This window comes from Centruroides sculpturatus, unplaced genomic scaffold (genome assembly GCF_000671375.1).
Source record: "Centruroides sculpturatus isolate CEXI.00-Female unplaced genomic scaffold, Cexi_2.0 scaffold616, whole genome shotgun sequence".
NCBI lineage: Eukaryota > Metazoa > Arthropoda > Arachnida > Scorpiones > Buthidae > Centruroides > Centruroides sculpturatus.
Window position 1 is genome coordinate 912 of NW_019384942.1, and position 20,864 is coordinate 21,775.

Here is a 20,864-nt window from a genome sequence, read left to right on the forward strand (position 1 = left end):
TGGATAGAAGAGAAAACAGTCATTGAATTTCCACTATACATAATAAAGATGACAACGAAATAGACAAACACGTTGAGAAAGACTGCAATGCAATAGAGGATGTGGGTAGATTAAAGTGAATGTATTCAAAGCCATTGACCATTATCTGGAGCACATCAGAAAAGCATGCAGAGTTGCTTCACACATGCCAACTTGTCAAGCAAGTGTTGAGCATGTATTTTCTGGATTAAGATTGCTTTTAAGTGATAATAGGTAATGAAGGATGATCTGCTATCTGCCATTTTATTTATTGAAATCAACAAGGTTGTATGTTAATTTTTTAATAATAAATTAGTTGTAAATAAACAAGTTTTTCATATGTACTTATATCAAAGAAAAAATTAATGTAATTACTATAAGAATATTTTAATTGGAGCATGGAGTGGAGCACAGAGCGGAGTAGGAGCAAATACTTTGATGCTGGAGCGGAACAACTCAAAAAAGTGGTCGCTCCAAAGCCCTGCTTTAAAGTAGAATAAACAGTTTCATTGTCATTTGACTCACTTCTAACCAGGAAGGGAGCTTTTGTTTACAGTCTTAAAACAATTAGTTGTTTATTGACATTTTCAGTAGGGACTGAGTCTATTCAACTTTATTACTCTCCCACAAGAGTAATAGTTTTATTACTCTGACCTTGTAAGATAACACCTTTCTATCAAATTTCAAATAAACCTGATATCAATCTATGTAACTTGAGATAATTTACATCAAGCCAAAATTTGATATGTTTATTTTTATTTGTTTTCAAATCAAATTACAAAAAAATAAATATATAACAATATTGGTAGAATCATGTTGGCACCTGAATAACACTAACTCAAGTTCAACACAACACCACAGAAATGTTACTGATCCCTGGCACAGAATATATTTTTAATTTAATAGATTACTTTTATAAATAAAAAATTTATTCACATGCATATTTTATATAAAAATATGTAAAATAAGCTTGATGTGAGACATTATATATGTATTTAATATTAATTAAATGTTAATTTATGTAAATATAAAAAATTATCATACTTGTAGGTGGTCTCCTTTTCAGTGGAATGGGGCCTTTATCTTTACGTCTTAGCAAAGGACTGCTACGTCTTTCAAGAACTTTTTGTTTCAAAACTGAACGAACTTTAAGGTTTGGTTCAGATGCTATAAATATAACAATGAAAGAAAATTAGCCATTAATTGGTAAACTAATTAACAATCACAATCATAAGATAACAATTTTAATTAAAACTTAAAACAATGTAAGTAATGATAACCAAATGTAAAAATAATTACAATAATAATTTACATTAAAATAATTCATAAAATATTTAATGAAAACAAAAAAACAAGTAATTTATTTATTTAAATATATAAAATTACTTGTCCTGACTGACTGAGTGATTGACTGATTGATTCATCATCGCCCAAAGCAAACTGATGAACCTAGAGGTGAAATTTTGTATACAGTTAAAGTACGTCATGAAAATGCACACTAAGAAGGAATTTTTCGCAATTTCCCTGTGGAGGGAAAGGGAGAGGATTAAGGCTTAACCTGAGGAATGGCTTCTACTGTATTATTTTAGATGCGATTTTTTGTTTTCAACTACGTTTAGTTTTCATTGAGTACTTAGGTGTATTAAATTGATAACATTTCAGACATTGTTATAAATGTTTTTATATTTTTCAATTTTTTAACCAAATATTCAAACTGTTTTAAATTCGAATTTGTTATTGCATATTGATTCGATTATAGAATGATTGTAAACGTTCCAGAAAATTGATCAAATTGAAAATAGTTTGTTTGATTCTTAACAATTCTCATCATTCTCAGCAGTAGGTGTTATATAACAATTACTATGGTTGTTGAAATACTGAATATAAATGGGGTTTACTCGCAAAATCTGCACAGGCAAAGTCACAGGTAACAGCTAGTTATGTATAAACATAAAATGTATATTAGTTGTTATGAAATTTATTTACTTTCTTAAATATATGTTATTAGCTTACTAATAAAAGTTAGTAAATCAGTAAATTTAGTGTAAATTATTAATAGTGGTATTAAAACATTAAATCTAGAAACAAATTTCAGATTATTAGTTGCATGTTTAATCTTCTTTTAAGCATTTTAACTGTTAAATAATTATAATCAAACAAATTCAATGTTGCTTTTGTTAAATTTCTCTTATTTAAAAATCTCACTGAATATCATTGCAATTTATATAACCAATTACTAAATCATTTTAATATGATTCTCATATACATAATATCAAGAACTCATAACATATATAACATATCAGGAACTCAAAACAATATACAAGTAATTCCCAATTTATATGGTTTCAATCAGTGTGGGTTTTTCTGAGGCATTTAATGTTTCACAGCTTGACAGAGCTCACAGCCAGCAACACTGAAGTAATCCCTTTTCCCCACTTGTGAACCACTCCCAACTTGAAAGTGACCTTAGTTTTACTAGTGTAATGCTCTTATTCAAAAAGCTTACTTTCTATTATCACATTTAATATAATTTCTGCAAATATTTCTGATTACTTCTTCAGCTTTTACAAAGAACTATACAAAAAAAAAAAAAAAAAAAAGACATAACTCTGCAGGTGATGGGTTATAAATATTTTGTTTGGTATTTAAAATGTTTTAATTCATGTTCGTTTTTGGGCTACTTTACTGGTTAGTCTAAACTCTCTTTAATGAATATTTAATGTTATTTCTAATGATTTATTTTTATTTTTGTATGCAACTCCACTGTACAATACTTGTCTCAAACCTTTAATTAATAATTTTTCAATAAATATTTTTTCATTTTCCATGTTTTCACTTTTCTCAAATGTAAAAATTATGATCGTTACAATAACATCTTAAATCACTGCGAAAAGACTTATTCAATGAATGTTTTCAACCTGCTCGACAGGCCAACACCAGGTTTTAAATTTTTGAAACATAAATAACTGTTCCATATTAATAGAACATGTAAGAACATATTTAAAGTTACAAAGACATACAAATTTATCATTATTTGAATTCAAAATACAGTAGACTCCCCTATAACACGGGTTCCTATAATTATGATTCCTATAAGACGGTGAAAAAATTGCGACGGTATCCGTACAAACCTGGTAAAAAAACTCCTATAATTCGGTAAAATGTCATTGGGCAGCTGAACTACTTTCCGCCATCCAGCACCACGCTACAGAGAATTTAGGCGGATAAATTGAGTTTACTATCATCTGTACAGTATTATATATAAATTAGATACTGTACATATAATTATATATTAATTATATATAAATTAAGAACTGTATATATAATTATATATTAACTTATTGTAACTTTGTTATAATTAAATATATAATTTCCGCCGTCTAGCGTGGCGCCACGCTACGGAGATTTTTACGCTAACTATCGTCTGTCAGTATGTAAATTAGGTACCGTAAGTCTAATACAGTACTGTAATTTTATACATTTCTTGTGAAAGAAACATTTCTTATTCAACGGCGATTAAAATTATTTATATTAATGATGTCTCCNAAAAAAAAAAAAAAAAAAAAAAAAAAAAAAAAAAAAAAAAAAAAAAAAAAAAAAAAAAAAAAAAAAAAAAAAAAAAAAAAAAAAAAAAAAAAAAAAAAAAAAAAAAAAAAAAAAAAAAAAAAAAAAAAAAAAAAAAAAAAAAAAAAAAAAAAAAAAAAAAAAAAAAAAAAAAAAAAAAAAAAAAAAAAAAAAAAAAAAAAAAAAAAAAAAAAAAAAAAAAAAAAAAAAAAAAAAAATGTGTATTTTGGAAATGCTGAGTCGAATTAGTCTAGAATTGATTAATTTTATGGAAGAAAACCTTTCAAACAGCTGTAGCCCGTAAACTTCACACATGTCGGGCTGTGATTGGCAAGGACTCGTAAGAAATCAATTCATAAAGAACAGAACGTATCTACCGTGTTATAGGGGGGTCAACTGTAAATATGTATATAAATATTACAATATTAAAAAGAAAACAATAATGTTAAATAAAAGAGAAAGGAAACATAAAAACAAAAGAAAAAGGAAAAAAAATCACATTTCCCAATATTGTTTTTTATCTAGTTTATATAGGGTTAATAAAAAGGTTGCTGAAAAAATGGATGGCGGAACATAGATATGACATATCTCATAAGAAGAGATCCATGGCCCTATTCATATATGCATTGAACAATAATGTTATAGCAAAATTAGATCAGGCCTCTTTGATAAGATGTACTTATCAAAGAGGCCTGAAGTGGAGAAGTGGAGAGCCCTTAAGATGAAGTGGAGGCCCTTAAGATCTTTAAAGCAGACCAACTTGGAGGCTGTATCAATTATAAAGAAAAGAAATGCATTTCTCATATGGCAAGTGCATTTTGATAAACATTGAAGATTTAATTACATCAATCTTATATACGTTTCTTATTGGAAGTTTCAAATTTTGAAATAGTGTGTGTTCTTTATACTTTTCCATTTTGAATAAGATTTCGAGGAAGATCTTAGGAGAAGATTGAAAATGTTTGTTTTACAAAAAATAGAGCTGATGGGCTAGATAAAGGAACTGTGGTTTTTTATCTGTTTCATCGTCCAGTTTTATGAAGTATTTGCTAATCTAATTTCTTTTTTTTAAATCAAATATCTATTATTGTTTTTACTTCAAAAACATAGATAAAATTAATTAACTAAGAATTAAAAATTTATCAACACATTCATTGCCAATTGAATGATTTTGCATCATGTAATTTTTACATGATGCAAAATTGCATTAACTTGCAACAAATATGTTAAAAAATGTCAAAAATTTTAAGTTTAGAGAATTTAAGTATACATAGGAAACCCCGTTTATCTGGCTCTAACAAGACCAGGTCTGATTCAGATGACCAAAAATCCAGATAATCCGGAAAAGTCATTAATGATATAAATAACACAGTTTATAAACTTTTTATTTTATATTTCTTGTTTCTTCTTCAACAAAACAACCACTTTCTTTCCTTTAGATGACAATTTCAGTATTTACTTCATTTCACAAATGTTTGAAGATGATTGAAATTTAGCAAAACAAATGAGGCTTCCAGGTGTTGAGTGAATAATAACTCACACAGTTACAAACGATAAACTCATTAAAACACATTGACTGCCATGAAAAGCACAGCATTTTTACTCAATAGCAAAGTAGCAAATTTTAAAAATTGAAATTTTAAACAATTAGAAAAGGTTCAACAAGATATTATGTAAATTCAAAGAACACTCTCTCAGAATGCATAACAATGAACATTATATGCCAATTCATAAGAAACAAGTCTATTCTTGTTACACTCAGGCAAGAATGTAATTAGGAGTTCTTTTATTTTTTGCATTTATAGGTTTTCCATATGTTTCTCTTTCTGAAACAGGGATTGGGTTTTATAATCCAGATAAACCAGAAATCTGGATTAACAGGATCCAGGGATAAATGGAGTTCCACTGTATTGTGAAAGTGTTTTCTATTTAAAAGTGCTTGAATATTGCATACCTGTTTTTCTCAGTGGAAAATCATCATCATATTTTCCCAATAATGCATGTTTGCAACGAGGTGAGATTGAACTTGCTGATGGAGGAGATGGTTGATCAAGAGATGCATGCTTCCTAGACCTAAAAATTACAAAAATATAAAAACTATGTGAAAAACAGAGCAATCATAAATGAATTATTTATTATATAATCAATACTACAGAATCAGTACTGGTTAAACATTTATTATCATATAATAATTATATTAAAAATACTACTCAATTTTCAATAATTAATTCTGCATCTTAATTTAATATATTTTAATTATATTGTCTATAAAATAAATTAGCAGATATTTCCCAACAGACAATTTACAGTTATATTTTAGAGAACATTGTTTTCATAAAGTTTGTTTTCATTTTAAGGGTGCAGAATAATTTTTCTTACTTACTAAGAATGAAAGCAAGCAAAATTATATGAAGAATTTATGAAAAAAACATCAAAATAAGGAAGAATGACTACCATTCCATTACAAATAAGTAAAACGGCAAAACCGTATTTGGGACAAGACTATGTCTCAGAGACAGAATCACTTTCATGCTCAAGGCAGGTCTTGTTCTCATTCTCCTATCTTCTTTGATATTGCTGCTTTTGGGCACGACGTTCAAACTTCGCCGGCCACAACTGCGAGATCGTCCACAATGCATCTTCGATGAAATTAACCTATCTAATTTCAAAATTTTTCTCTGTTGTGTGTCGGCCTGGGTTGAATTTTTATCGATGTGTAATGAAAAGTTCCCATTTTTGAAAAAATAATCATGGCTGTTATATCACCCGAAATTATTTTTTTATTTTGCACAAACAATGTACAGTTTAACCCAATTATAATGTCATTGAATGTAACGACAACCCTAATATAATGTCAAATTTTTATCAATCCTACAATTTTACTATACTAAATAATGTTAAAAAAACCCATAACGACATAAAATTGTTTTAACATCATATTTGAAGCACTCCCAAATTTACAAAATTAGATTACAAATTTTTTTAACATAGAAGAAACTACATGCTCAGTCCTAATGTCAGAGTTCACTTCTTAGAATGATTGTGGGTGGTACTCTCCCCTACCCAACTTTGGTGGGGTGAGATGGCTGTTTTACCTGTTTGTAGAAGAGGGTCGCCATTTTGTATTTTATTTTGACTCGATTCTCGGTCCCCTGACTACCTACGAGTCTGGATTTTTTTATGCGCAAATGATTTGGGTACCTAATACTCTGTGCCAAATATCAACTCTCGACATGTACTCCTTCGTACCTCTATGATGGTCAGAAAATCAGGCAGTACGATTTTATAAACAAGACATAGTCTTGTCAAAAATGCTGTTGCATTAACATTAAAACTAAATAGATCTGGTCTGTTTATAAACATTACTTAATATATGACTTTTGTTCCTATTTAAAATTATTTTATTTGTATTGAAAAAATTATTTTAAATAAAGCATATAATAAAATTAAATAATTTACTTTATTAAAAATATACTTTAACTGCTTCCATAAAATTATAAATAAAATAAAATTCCAGTTCATTGGAAAAAGAAATAAAAATTATCAACATACCAATTACGATAATTAGATCTTGCTCCGCTTGCACCACCTGCAGCAGCTTCTCTTTGTTTCTTACTTAAAACAAATTCTTGCAATCTTTGCTTTACTTCTGATGATGCAATAGCACCTAAATTAAATTCTTGTTATTAACATTTAATGTTAATGAATCCAATTTTACTTAACCTTCTTTTCTGTACAGTAGCAACTATTTCTTTAAAATATGTTAAAAAAATGAAGTATATAATTGAACAGCAAAGATGAATTGTAAATTTCAAAAATTTTACAATAATAAACATAACTGGATTTTTTTTGTAAAAAAAAAACACGTACTTTAAATACTTTACAAAAATGTAAAATTTCAAAAAATAGTTCTTTGCAGAGTTTATGTTAAATATGGTATCATATGAATATATTTAATCAATATATTGACAGTTAAAGAAATTATTTTTATTTTCATTGAAAAAGTTAGAATTTAATCATTTTAAGAAGGAAAAAAATTACTAATTCATTACTATCCTTGATATAAAGAAATTTAATTCGATTTTATCAAAAAGGCATTTACAGTCGATCCCCCTATAACACTATTGATAATTCCGTTTTATATGAATTCCATGTTGTACGAGTCATTTAGATTTTACAAATACGTGTGCCGGGCTGTGAACGGCTTACGTATTTGTAAAATCTAAGTGACTCGTACAACATGGAATTCATATAAAACGGAATTATCAACAGTGTTATAGGGGGGTCGACTGTAATAGTATTACATAAAACACATCTATCATTATATTATAAAAATTCTGTAATAAACATTTGTATTAGTATTCTATTGATATTAACATTTAATATAATATTTCAGATAATTTTTATGTAAGAATAATGTTTCTATTTTGTTCCATAAAACCTCATTATAATGATCTAAAAATTCTTAAATTATAATATCAACAAGCATATCTTTCCTTGTTGTACCACACAATATTTTAAACAATTTAAAGAGATTATAAAGAATCAAATAAAAACATAATTGTTTTCTGCATATGTTAATTCCAATAAAAGAATGACTTATAACAGATAAATTTAAATGTCTAAGTCAAATATTGAATTTTCTGTGTAATTATTATAAAAATTAATTATTATATGAATTAGTTATCTGTGAAGAAATATTAATTTTTGAAAATTGAACTTCAGGATCATTTAATTTAAACAATAACATAGAAAAAATATGAGAGAGATAGACATCAACACAAAACTTGAAAATAACAAATATGTCATCATTAATATCAATCTAACAATCTATAAATCTCAGAAATATAATTTAAGTAATTAAAGCAAAATAAAATTTTTTCCTTTCAGCTGTATGCTTATTAACAGTCATTTTGTAATTGATACATTACAATTGTATAAATCTCTATAGTTAGAGAAAAAACTGAAATTCCAACTGCTTTATTGGGGTTCTGACAACAAGGGGGGAAAAATTGAATGTATTTATGTTTTCAAGTATGCTAACTCATTTCCAGAAACTATTCAGTAAAAAAAAATTTTTAACAAAAAACAAAATAAACATTAACATGTTTTTTGGCAATACTGTTATAATGCATTAATAATAATTTGTGTGTGTAAATTGATATAATCTGACACCGTCAATGACACACAAACTATATATATGTTCTTTTGGATTTATTATTAAGACTTTTTGAGTTAAAATATAAAATATTCTGTTCATTGTTATACATGTGTATCATTAATAACTTACTGTCAAAATTCATCAATTTATCACACACAGTTTTTCAATAAGTCAAAGCTACAATATTTAATTGATTAACAATAATTCATGTAACAAATATAAATAAATATACAAATTTAAGATATATTACAAATAATTCTGAAACATGTAGAAGGAATTTGAAAATAGTACACATTAGTTTGTTGTATTGCCCAATGTTAGGAGTATTGAATACTTCTGATCCTAACCAAGGGCACTACTAGCTTAAACAAAACTATGAAAAGGATTGAAACAAGAATAAAATATAATGGGAATTGCAAAATTTCCTTAATTTTGTGTAACTAATATGGCAGTAATTAATTTCAATCACTTCATTCAAGTAATCTTTCCATTATGCATTACATGTATAAACATACCAAAGCCTGATATTTTAGTAATATGCCAAACAATTGCTGGATTAAATTGGGATACTTTACAGCTATTATTTTTAATTAAATTCTAAATAATTTGGTACTACAGATAGGTGTTAGGTGCCATCTCTTATTAGATTTAATAATTACAATTAAATTATAAGAAATATTTTTAAAGTAATATCTGTTTTACAATAAAAAATGAAGTACTAAACATTAAGAGTAATTTATTTTTTCTTAGATTCCACATACTTTCAGCTAATTTTCCACATAGTTTTCATTGCTTTTGTAACATTTATCGCAGTGTGAGATCAGTTTCTGTAGACCTGTGTCATAGAAGTGTGCCACCTCAGATGATAACCATTCCTGGATTGAAAGCATAATATCTGGTAGTCCAAGTTTTCTGACACAATTTTGTTAAGAACTGACCATGAAACTTTTGGTAAATTGACTGATAAAATAGAAATCATGAATTGCTTGTTTCCATGAATCATGGTGTCTACAGCACAGACAAGATCATGGACAATTACAGATGACCAACCTGAACATGGTTCATCATGAACATTCTCCCAATCTTCTTTAAACAGTCTCCCACTTACAAACTGCTATCACTCCTAGCATTCAGACCATAAACTTCATAAATCTGATGATGAATCTCTGCCGGTTTCACATTTCTTGCGGCTAGGAAATGAATAATGGATCTTATTTCACAGATGGTAGGTCACTTGATCTTCTTAAACATTTCCATCACACAACATAAAAAGCACACACTGCTGACATGATTCAAAATGGCATCTGTTTGTGTGCAAGGGATGCCAGGAAACATTTTGCATGTGCAAAATTAAAATGTGTGCATTTTAAAAAAGATACACCTTACTTAAAAATATCCATGGTAATATGTAATAAATAATTTAGACTGTTCTGGAAGAAAAGAATTGGCTCACAATGGACTCGAACCTGCAACTCCCACTTACTATGTGGGTATGTTGCCAGATACACTACCCAGACCTCCAATCCAATCTTTCCTTCCAGAAATTTAATTAATTGAGGATGGTTAAATCTTAATTTATTTCATCAGCATTAAAATTCTAACAATTCACTCTTTAAAAAAAATTAAGTAAAATTTTTAAATAAGCCATATTTACATGAAAACCTGAAAATTTTATAAATAAAATAAATATATTAAATTTCTCAAAATAAATTAAAGTGATGTTTTTGATATCTATCAAAATTAAATTAATTTAACAAAGTATAAAACACTTTACTTTGTTCATGTTTTTCTTTTTTCTTAAGCTGTTCTAATCTTTCTTTCTCTCGACGCTCACGTTCAACTTTCTGTTCTTCTTCATGTTGTTTCTGTTGTTCTATATATTCCTTTGAAATAATATTTTAAATAAATATTTTGACAAAATATCACAAATGATTTAAATTTTATATCAATTTAAAAAAAATTCAAATCAATGTTTAAAAAATATATACTTATCATACATTATTAGGTATTAAATACTTTATCTTGTATATGCAAGATAAATATAGTACTTAATAGGCATCAGAATAATATCTATATAAACCATATTGCTGAATATAGTACTTTTTTTTTCAAAATTTCTACTTTTCAAGGCAAAGGATTATAATATACATGAGCAAGTTCTAGCCCATTTCTAGCCCACATATGATGTGATTCATAAGTATATTATTGTGACATCTTGCCAATAGAGGTCTGTTCTACTCTGCTCACACATTGCCAAAGTAATATTTACAGGTATCCTTCATACAACACACCACTTCCACAACATGATTTTGTTGTAACACAGTTTGAAAATTGGGGATATTCCCCATACAATACAGTTCCCAGTTTTGCTCTAGCACAGCTCCAGAATTTGGGAAATTCTCTGTACAAAATTTTACAACTTTTAAGTGCTAACTCTATTATTCAAAATTTTTTATTCATATAAGCATTTGTGTTATCTCAAATTTGTCCATGGTTTTTAGAATATTGAAATTTTCAATTTGTTTTGTGCCTTTCGTCAGGTTTAATGAAAACTGATAGTGCATTTTTTTTTCTTCCTTGTCCTATCAACTAGGTGGTGTTGTTGTTGCCTTCAGACTTTAAGACTGTCACTGTGTTTTGTTTTTATAGCTTAATCTTCATATTTAGTAAAGTTTGTTTGAACATTTTTACATAAGTGTATTATTAATTTTGTAGGTAAGTAATCATTTAATACAGCTGTATCTTGATACTCAAACTGTTCCCAATTCAAACAATTCAGTATTCAAACACAAATTCTGGACAATGAATTGCTTAATCCTAGATTGAACAAATTTTCAAGTAATAACATATTTTTATTTTGTCATACATAAAAACTTTTATGATAAAAATAAAAAAATGAAGATGTTGCTTGATATTTTTGTTGGTTTTGATCAGAAATGATCAAGATCAACAAAATACTGAGATGACAACACTATTTTGTAAAAAGAAAATGCCTTGGTTTAACTAAAATTAATATTTACACATAATACAGTACTTTGTGATTGTTAGTTAATTATTAATTGGAAATAAATTATGGATTGCTTTAATAAACATATTTCTCTTAGCAAAAGTATACTATTTTTTTCATTACTAACTTTTGGAATGTAACCCCATGTTTTGTATTAGTCTTTTGTTTTCTATAGCACAAATTGCAAAACATGGCACTTTTTCAGAACCTAAGTACCATGTTATACAAGGGATACCTGTATTCTACATAGTTTTCAGGCAAGGAAAAATAGTGGACACAGATTGTGCTGAAAAACAAGACTCAACATCTTGGAAATTATAAAATCATTTAACTCAAATTTCAAATGCACAATTCAGAGATATGTTCAGAGTCATTGTAATTGTGAGACAACATGAAAATTGGAAATAATGGAAACAAATATGCTGCACTGGTAACTTTACCTATTTGTAGACAATTTTACAGACGTAAAAATAAAGGTCACACTATAATCAGTTTTATTTTTTTCCTTAACACTTCTTGAAACTTGGAATCATACTATATTTGGAACAATATGGTAAATATCCTCTATCAAATAAAAAAAGTTTAAATAGTATACCTTTCTGTCCTTATCATATGTTTAGTATGTAATTTGTCTACAAGGACTTTTATTTTATTACTAGGACTTATTATACTGGTGATTTGATTCTGTAGTTCAAGAAAACATATCAGAAAAAATAAATAAATAAATAAAGACTGGTTTTTTCTGATGTTTTCTTGAATTGTAGAATCAAATCACCAGTATAATAAATCCTTGTAGACAAATTACATACTTAAAGGCTGCACATGACATTGCTAATATCAAGCAGCTGTAGTAGTCAGTAGCCAGAAAAGTGTCATCAAAACAAACCAAAATGGATAAGTTTTTTAACAAATTGTGAAGTCAAGTGAAGTGCTAATGTGCATGCATAATTTGCCTTTTTTTGTGTTTACAGTATATACAGTTTTAAATTGCAGTACCGCTTTATTAAAGTACTGCAGCACTGCTATTTGCTGAATGCACCCAATAACATATCAATTTAATTCATCAATAATTCATCTATATCATTGATAAGTCACTCTCAACAGTAGAAACTCAATAAATGCAATGTAAAACCATTTTAAAATATTTTATCAGCAATGAGAGTTTTTAAACATTTGGCTAAAGTACTTTAAAAAAAAGTTGAGTTTAGACATGTATCCTAACAATATTAACTTCTGGACTCCAATACTATTTTCAGTAATTCTCTATACTGTCACCAGAGCATAGGTCATTTGTGTTCAATCACAAATAGATTCACATTTTATGAAAAAAGTGAAAGTGTATTGAATACAAATTATATTAATCAATTTTTTAAAAATTCAGTTAATATTTTTATTGGATTGTGTTTGTAACTTCCAGCATTTAATTCTCACCTCATAAGACCAATTTTACTGTTGATAAAGCAAATTCAACAGCAGTAATTGTAAATGATTACAAATGTACTTATACCTTTTCTCATCAACATTATAATGAAATAACACTGAACAAAATAACATTAAGTGATTTATTATTATTTTAAATTTTTTTGTTTAACTAAGAAACAGTAAAACTTTCAATAATTCTTATTGAAATTATTACAATAATTTATTCTTATAATTTTTATTACAAAGAAAATAAATAAATCAAAAATAACTACTTCTTAGTTTTACTAATTCATTCATTGGATTACAACTTGTTATTAAATAAGGTCTATACAGTATATAAATTAATCTTCTAATAACAAGCTGTTAATCAATATAAATCAGTTTTCTCACTTCTGTTCAAGATTTACATAAGGTTGATGAACTTTATATACAGTATAAATTTAATCATAAACCTGTAGAAAATGTTTGTGTGCATTCAATGAAAAGGGATCTTAATTAAATCTATCATGGTCTTCAGTTTTCTTCATGAGTTTTAATTTTCACACACACAGGTATGATTGTACTAATTTAATAAAATCAGTATTTTCATTAAACTTGCATATGTTTATCATTTCTAATGTTAAAGAAAAATTTTAAAAATGTATTATCTGTATTTAAAATGTGAGATCTGGAATTTTTAAGGAATATTTCGTCTAATTTTCACAGGATTTTAACTTAACTTCTTAATGCGATCGTTAAAATAACATCACCAAAAAAGAGATTAAATGTCATCCCTCTTGTCAACAACCACTAAAAGTTTATAACACTCCTTCGAGAACATCAACATTCTCCCATACAAACATGGTCGATCTAACATTGCAGGTATCAAAGAGTACAGTAGACATCCTATTTCACCATCTTATTGTCCCAGGAATACCTCTCACCTCTGACCTAACACCTGCAGAGTCACCCTTTGTCTTTGACAACACTCGATCACATGACCATTTTCCCATGCCGATCCAAATATAAGACCAACACATCCCCTCCGGGGCAGTCTCTTCAAAATCTTAACTGGTACACATTCATAGGTTCGTGACAAAGAATTAATCAGTGTTATGCACAAAAAGAGCAGATAACCAACAATCCTCCAGAAATTTGTGTGAAAGAGGTATGATATTATCCAAAATATTATAAACTCTCTCTCGGTTCTTCAATTTGTATGTGAGAGCTTAGTTAGTTCCAATATCCTCTTGTTTAAAGTGTACACGAATAGCTTAACTGATGTTGTATTTGACTAAATTTCTGTAATTCTATAATTTTGTTATTCATTGAATTTTTGATTTTCCTTGTTAAAGATGTCTATTACTTGTATATTACATATGCCTTACCGACAACCCCTCTCACCCTCTTTCACTTGACCTGACAAACTGATCCCGATACCATGGGATTGGAGAACCAAAAAGCGCCACCTATTGACCCAGTGAGCAGTTTTTACCAAACTGTTGCCAGTAAAGGGGTAAGACCTCAGCCCTCCCCCCGTTACTCACAAATTGGTGTCAGGGTGGGGTTCACCCACTCCCTCCTATGAGGACTAGATTATTATGTATTATTAATCAAAACTTATACTTATGTTAGGGGCAAATGTCCAATGAAAGAGCTATAAATGTGTCAATTTATGCTTTGTCTGGCCAATTCATGATGTGATAAGTGACAGACAAAATATGACATGTTATACAAATGGATATGTTTCAACATATTATGGCCAGTCTGTTATCAGTCTGTTCTTGCTTTGTAAAAATTTTTAGTAGTATAAACAATTGTTGTAGCAAGCTATTTATACCCTGATAATTATTTCAAACAAATTATTTTCTTCCTTGAAAGATGTCAACTTTGGACGGAGAAATTGTAAGAAGACCAGCAGTAAAACAGAACCAATGAATGACATGGAAAGCAAGTTTAATATGTTAATACACTGTTGCAAAATGAATATGAAAATAGTGTAATATAAAAATTTTTTACAACTATAAACTTAAAACAACAACTGTACAAGCAAACTGGAACTATATATGCAGAGAATCACACCTAAACACAAAATTTCCAGCAAATTTAGAATGCAACTACATTCTGTATATAGAACAGTTATTTTGTTTTACATTTACTGAAGAGGGCCAATAAAGTAGTGGCCGAAAACATTTGAATACTAAATTTGGATGTTTCTTTGCTAGAAATTTTACATTTAGGTGTGATTCTCTGAACTATAAACTTGTAATAATATGCTAATAAATTTGATATACTTCTAAATTATCACAGAAAATTTTGAATGGGCTTCTATTTATAAGCTTTGAAATTTCATTAAAAATCTTCAAGAAAAAAAGCTTACAATTTTAGTATCAGTCAAAAAATATCAGTCAGAGTAAACTAGTATTTTCAGGCTGAAACTAGAATTGGCTGGCCAGACTTGAAATGTAAAGTTCTGGCCATTTTGAGCATTGACTCTAATATCCACATTCTTACAGTTACATATTTTAATAACTATATAATAATCTGTTTATTATATTTATTAATGCATCATAAAAATCATAACACTTGAATTTTGTGAATATTAATTGCATTAAAATAATCTAGCTTGAAAGTAAAATGATTATTATTTTCTCTTCGTAGACTGCATTTCGTAACAAGGATACACTACTCAAAAACCTTTTAAACTGCAGTGAAATTTATTATCAATTTCAAATGTTTTTGGTCATCTTTAATGACATTTATCAAGAACAAATGAAAATTGAATGCTCCCGGATTTGTATTAACAATAAATGAGTTTTGGAACGTATTTAAAAAACTTATAGTGTGCAATCTTGTGCCATTGGGTTACCATTATAAGTGGGCATAAATAAAATAAAACAAATAAAAAAAATAAAAAATGATAAGATACATCAAATAAATACATAAATGAAAATAAAATAAAATACTAAAACACAACCATAAAAGCAAAAACATTAAAGCATGTGTAGCCAGATTGCACACTTAATATGCGTGCTTTTCTAAATGTCGTCTCACTATTTACTGTTACTTCACTACAGTTCTTTCCTGTTGAAACTTTACAATGTGCTTGATCACCATGCTGCTTGATCACCATACTTGCTTCTCTAAAGTTGATTGATTGTCCTTCTTAACTGGTTTTGTAAATATGCCAAGCCTCTGCATACTCGAGGTGTTTTTTGTTGTGAATTTTTTGTATCAACTTTGCCTTATCCCATTCTGCTATAACTTCTGGAGGGTCTGCTAGAATGTATGTTGCTAGCGCTGTGACTGGCTGCTCATTTCTTATGTTTCTTTTGTGCTCTGTCAGTCTTTCTTTGAGTGATATACCTGTAGCTCCAATGTAAAACAGTTCTTTCTGCCATCTTTTATCTGTTATTGGAATTCTATATACTCTGGGAAGGAGGTTTTGGTATACTTCATCTTTGTCTGCTCTTAACATTTGATAAACTGTTGGATTCCTTTTGTAAATTATTATTTTTTTTTTTGTGGCTGCTCCAATTCTTTTGTAGAGATTGTTTTAGCATGGCCCTGTATTCCATAAGTGTATACTCTTCTATTTTATTTCTTATATTCAGCTCTTTGCTACCTGTTTTTGCTTTGCTGGTTAGAGCTTTAATATTAACCCCAAATTGCTTTGCAAGGTTTTTGATATATTGCAGCTCTTCATTTCTATCTTGCATTTTGCTACAGTGAGTGTGCACTTTTGCTATAAGCGCCTGGAATGCTGCAAGTTTATATGTTGCTGGGTTGTGTGAATTCCACAGTATAAACAATGGGTTGTATGTAGGCTTTCTATAAACTTTTGTAATTATATCTCCTCTGTTGTCTATTTGTATTGATAAATCCAGAAAATGTATAATTTTATCATTTTCTTGTTCCAGCTCAAATCTCTAGGCCAAAATTGTTGTCGTTGATGTCTTTTATAAATTGTTGTAACTTTGGTTTTACTTTCCATATAATAAAAACATCGTCAACATATCATGTGTATAATAGGATTTGCATTGCATATTTTGGTATGATGGTGTTCTCTAATGTTCGTAAAACCATTTCACACAATGTACCTGCTACTGGACTTCCCATTGCTACATTTTTCTGCTGCTCATATGTGACTCCTTTGATGAAAATGTGGTTAGATGCGACAGCTCTAGTATCTGTTCTCTCTTCTTTTCTAGATACTAGATATACTAGAGTTGTCACATCTAACTACATTTTTGTCGATATTTTACTTCAAAGGAGTCACATATTATTATACTGATTATTATTATTATTATTATGTTGGGTTTAGTGGGTTATACTCAGTTCACATCGTGGTTGTGTACTATGCTAGATCAGAGTCAAGGCATAGCGACCAAAACAAAACTAAAATTAAATAAGTGTGTCAGTGTGTGTCTGTATTCAGGAATTTCCTAACAATATAGCATGTATTCAATATAGTAGCCTTCTGTAGTGCAATGTATGTATTTCTACTCAATTGTATTGTTCGCAGGCTTTTGTGTAGTGTGTGTGGTATCACACCTATAGAGGAGAGTATGACAGGTACAATAAGCACCCTATCCATCCTCCACAGATGCCTTATTTCCTGGGCGAGTTCTGTGTACTTGCTAATTTTTTCAGTGCATGTGTTTTGTACGTTGTGAGTGTTTGGAATGGCTATGTCTATAATGTATGTGATTTTATTGAATTGGCAAAGAATGCAATGTCTAGTCTGTTGTGTTAATTGTTTTATCTGTGATTATGGCTCTGTCATAGTACATTTTGTGCGTGTTGTTTTCAATACTGTCTGAGGAATGTATTTGTAGTATGGGTTCTGAATGTCTAATAATTTGTGTTTCTTCGCAAGCTCTTGGTGTATTATATTTGCTACTTGATTATGTCTGTGTAAATAATCTTTGTGTGCCAAGAGCTTGCATCCAGATGTAATGTGTTGTATAGTTTCTGGCATGATGTGACATTTCTGTATGTGTCATTTGTGAGTGTTGTATCTTCGAGTATGTGTTTTCTGTAGTTTTCAGTATTTATGATCTGATCCTGTATGGCAATCATGAATCCTTCTGTCTCCCCAAAGAGGCATCTCTGATCTAACAAGCTGTTTGATGCAGTTTTGTCAACAAAATCCTGGGCCAGGTCATAAGGATGCCTACCGTGGAGTGCCTTTTGAGCCCATGATTGCTTAATGGTGTCTATGCTTTTTATGTGTTGTGTCATGTCTGTATGTTGTGAGTGTAAGTTTAATGGTGTGTTATTTGAGTCTGCTATAGTTACTGCTTCATGTAATTGTGATTTTTCTTGTTTCCTGTAAAAAAACTCTCGCAGTGACTGTATTTGTTTGTAGTGAAAGTTAACTACGTCAATCAGGCCATGTCCACCATCTTTACGTGGAAGGGTTAATCTTTCTGTGGCAGATTTAGGATGATGTTGTTTATGCTTAGTAAGTGTTCTTGTTTTAGTTTGGAGTTGCTCGAGATCTGTGTGAGTCCAATGTATAACTCCAAAAGAGTATGTGAGTACTAGGACGACATATGTGCTTATTGCTTTAACTGTGTTCTGAGAATAGCATTTAACTTACTTTGGTATTCTTTAATTAATCTTTGCTTTATTTGTGTATGTTCTGTTAGTTTGGCCTGTTGGAATCCTAAATACTTGTAGAACTCGCCCTCTTCCATGGATTCAATAACGTCTCCATTTCCAAGTGCAAAATCTTCTTTCTTCAGAATTCTTTTTTCTATGTGAAGTGTTTTGCATTTGTCTAAGCCAAACTCCATTTGTATGTCCTTAGTGTATGAATGTGTGATTTGTAGGAGTTGATGAAGTTGTTTTTGTTTGGATGCATAAAGTTTTATGTTGTCCATGTACATGAGATGTGACAGTGTAAACTGTGTTGTTTTTTCATGTCTGATATTGTAGCCATATTGCGTGTTGTTTAACATGTTGGATAATTGGTTCAGGGCTATACAGAACCAGAGGACTCAAGGAATCTCCTTGAAAAATTCCTCGCCTAATGAATATTTCATTTGTTTATATGGAAGTGTTACTAACCCTGAGATGTAATGTTATTCTCCAGTGCTGCATAGTGTTTTGGAAGAATGCAATGAGTGATGGATGTATTTTGTACATGTGTAGAATATGTGGCAGCTAACTGTGTGAAACTCTGTCGAATGCTTTTCTATAGTCCATAAATGCCATGTGTATGTTTCTGTGTTGTTTCTGTGTGCTTGCCGTAGAATGACTGAATCTATGAGTAACTGTTCTTTGCATCCCATGTGATTTCTACGGCAACCTTTTTCTTGTTCTGTAAGAATGTTGTGTTCTTCAATATGTTTGTATATTTTGTTTGTGATACAGGATGTCAATAATTTGTAGTGTTGGAAGACATGTAATTGGTCTGTATTGTGTGGGGTCTGTGGTGGTGTTGTTTTTAGGTTTCATGTAGGTGATGCCCTGAGTAAGAAATTTTGGCATGTCTTGTGGATTGATGATGATGTGTGTTAGATGTTTAGCTAGTTCCTGGTGCAGTGATGTAAACTTTTTATACCAGAAATTGTGAATGTTGTCTACACCAGGTGTCTTCCAGTTGTGTGTTCTGTTAACAGCGTAGCGAATGTCGTGTATGTTTATTTCAGCACAGGGCATAGTTGGTATGTTGTGCAAGTTTCTGTTCTCCTCCTCGATCCAGCCTGCATCAGCATTGTGTGTAACAGCATTGGACCAAAGAGAAGACCAATAAGTTGTGAGTTCTTCTTCTGTTGGTGTGCCACTGTGCTGTGTATCAGTGTTTGTTTTGGTACTGATTTGTCTGTAGAAAAGTTTTTCATTGTTTGTGAATAATTTATTTTGTTGTTTTCGTAGTGTACATGTTTTGTATCGTTTGAGTCTACGTGCTTTGGCTGCGAGTTTTTGTTTTAGTGTATCGATGTATTCTGTAATGTGTGTGTTGTGATGTTCATGTTTTGTGTGTGTTTTGATTTTCTTGAAAATGTTTTTGAGTTGTTTCTTTAATTTGGGTGTTATGTTGTTTTTAGTGTATTGTGTCAGCCTGCCTAATTGCTGTCTAATGTCATTTATTTGTGTTTCTATTCTTCTCTGCCAGGCAGGCTTGTGATAGAATTGTGTTTTGTGTGTGTCTGTCTGTGATTGTATTTTCAGTCCATGGTGTGTTACTACTGTGACTGCCCCAGCATAAACTAATGTATGAATGTCTGAGAGTGTAGAAATTGAATGAATGTAGTTTGGTAGTAAGTGAGTGTTTACATAATTTAGTGTTTTTCCTACTACCTTTGACGTGTTGATTTTCGGTATTCGTGGTCTTTGTGTGGGATCTGTGCCTGTATATTTAGTGAGTGTTTCCTGAAATATAAGTGAGAGTGTATTAACTAAATCTATATCTATGTTATCAGTGATGGATGAGGAAGTGTCTGTAGTATCATTAATGGTAGTTGTTGTATGTGTACTATTATCAATGCTTGTTGCTGGATTATCCTGACAGGTTACGTGATCTTCATTAATGTTAAATGTTTCTGTCTGTTGATGTATTTGATCAGCAACCTGTTGTTTGATAAGTTCAAGTGTTGTTTGTGGGATAAGGTTGTTGTGTATAATTGTTCTTTTTTGATCAACAACCCTTTGTTCGGTGACAGTGAGGTGAGGATATTGTTGTGTGAATCTATGGTGTAGTTG

At 29.7% G+C, this 20,864-nt stretch overlaps 1 protein-coding gene across 1 annotated transcript in view; it reads right to left on the reverse strand.

The window, feature by feature from the left end:
- Positions 1 to 1,062: 1,062 nt before the first annotated feature.
- The window catches only part of LOC111632144 (histone deacetylase 4-like), a gene marked incomplete at its 3' end in the record, with an annotated part of 49,121 nt that continues 29,319 nt past the window's right edge, over positions 1,063 to 20,864 (reverse strand). The window contains exons 3-6 of the mRNA XM_023376517.1: positions 10,518 to 10,626; positions 7,135 to 7,249; positions 5,537 to 5,655; positions 1,063 to 1,185 (exon numbers count right to left, since the gene is read on the reverse strand). Of these exons, the coding sequence (XP_023232285.1) occupies positions 1,063 to 1,185; positions 5,537 to 5,655; positions 7,135 to 7,249; positions 10,518 to 10,626 (466 nt within the window). The remainder of the gene's footprint in view (positions 1,186 to 5,536; positions 5,656 to 7,134; positions 7,250 to 10,517; positions 10,627 to 20,864) is intronic.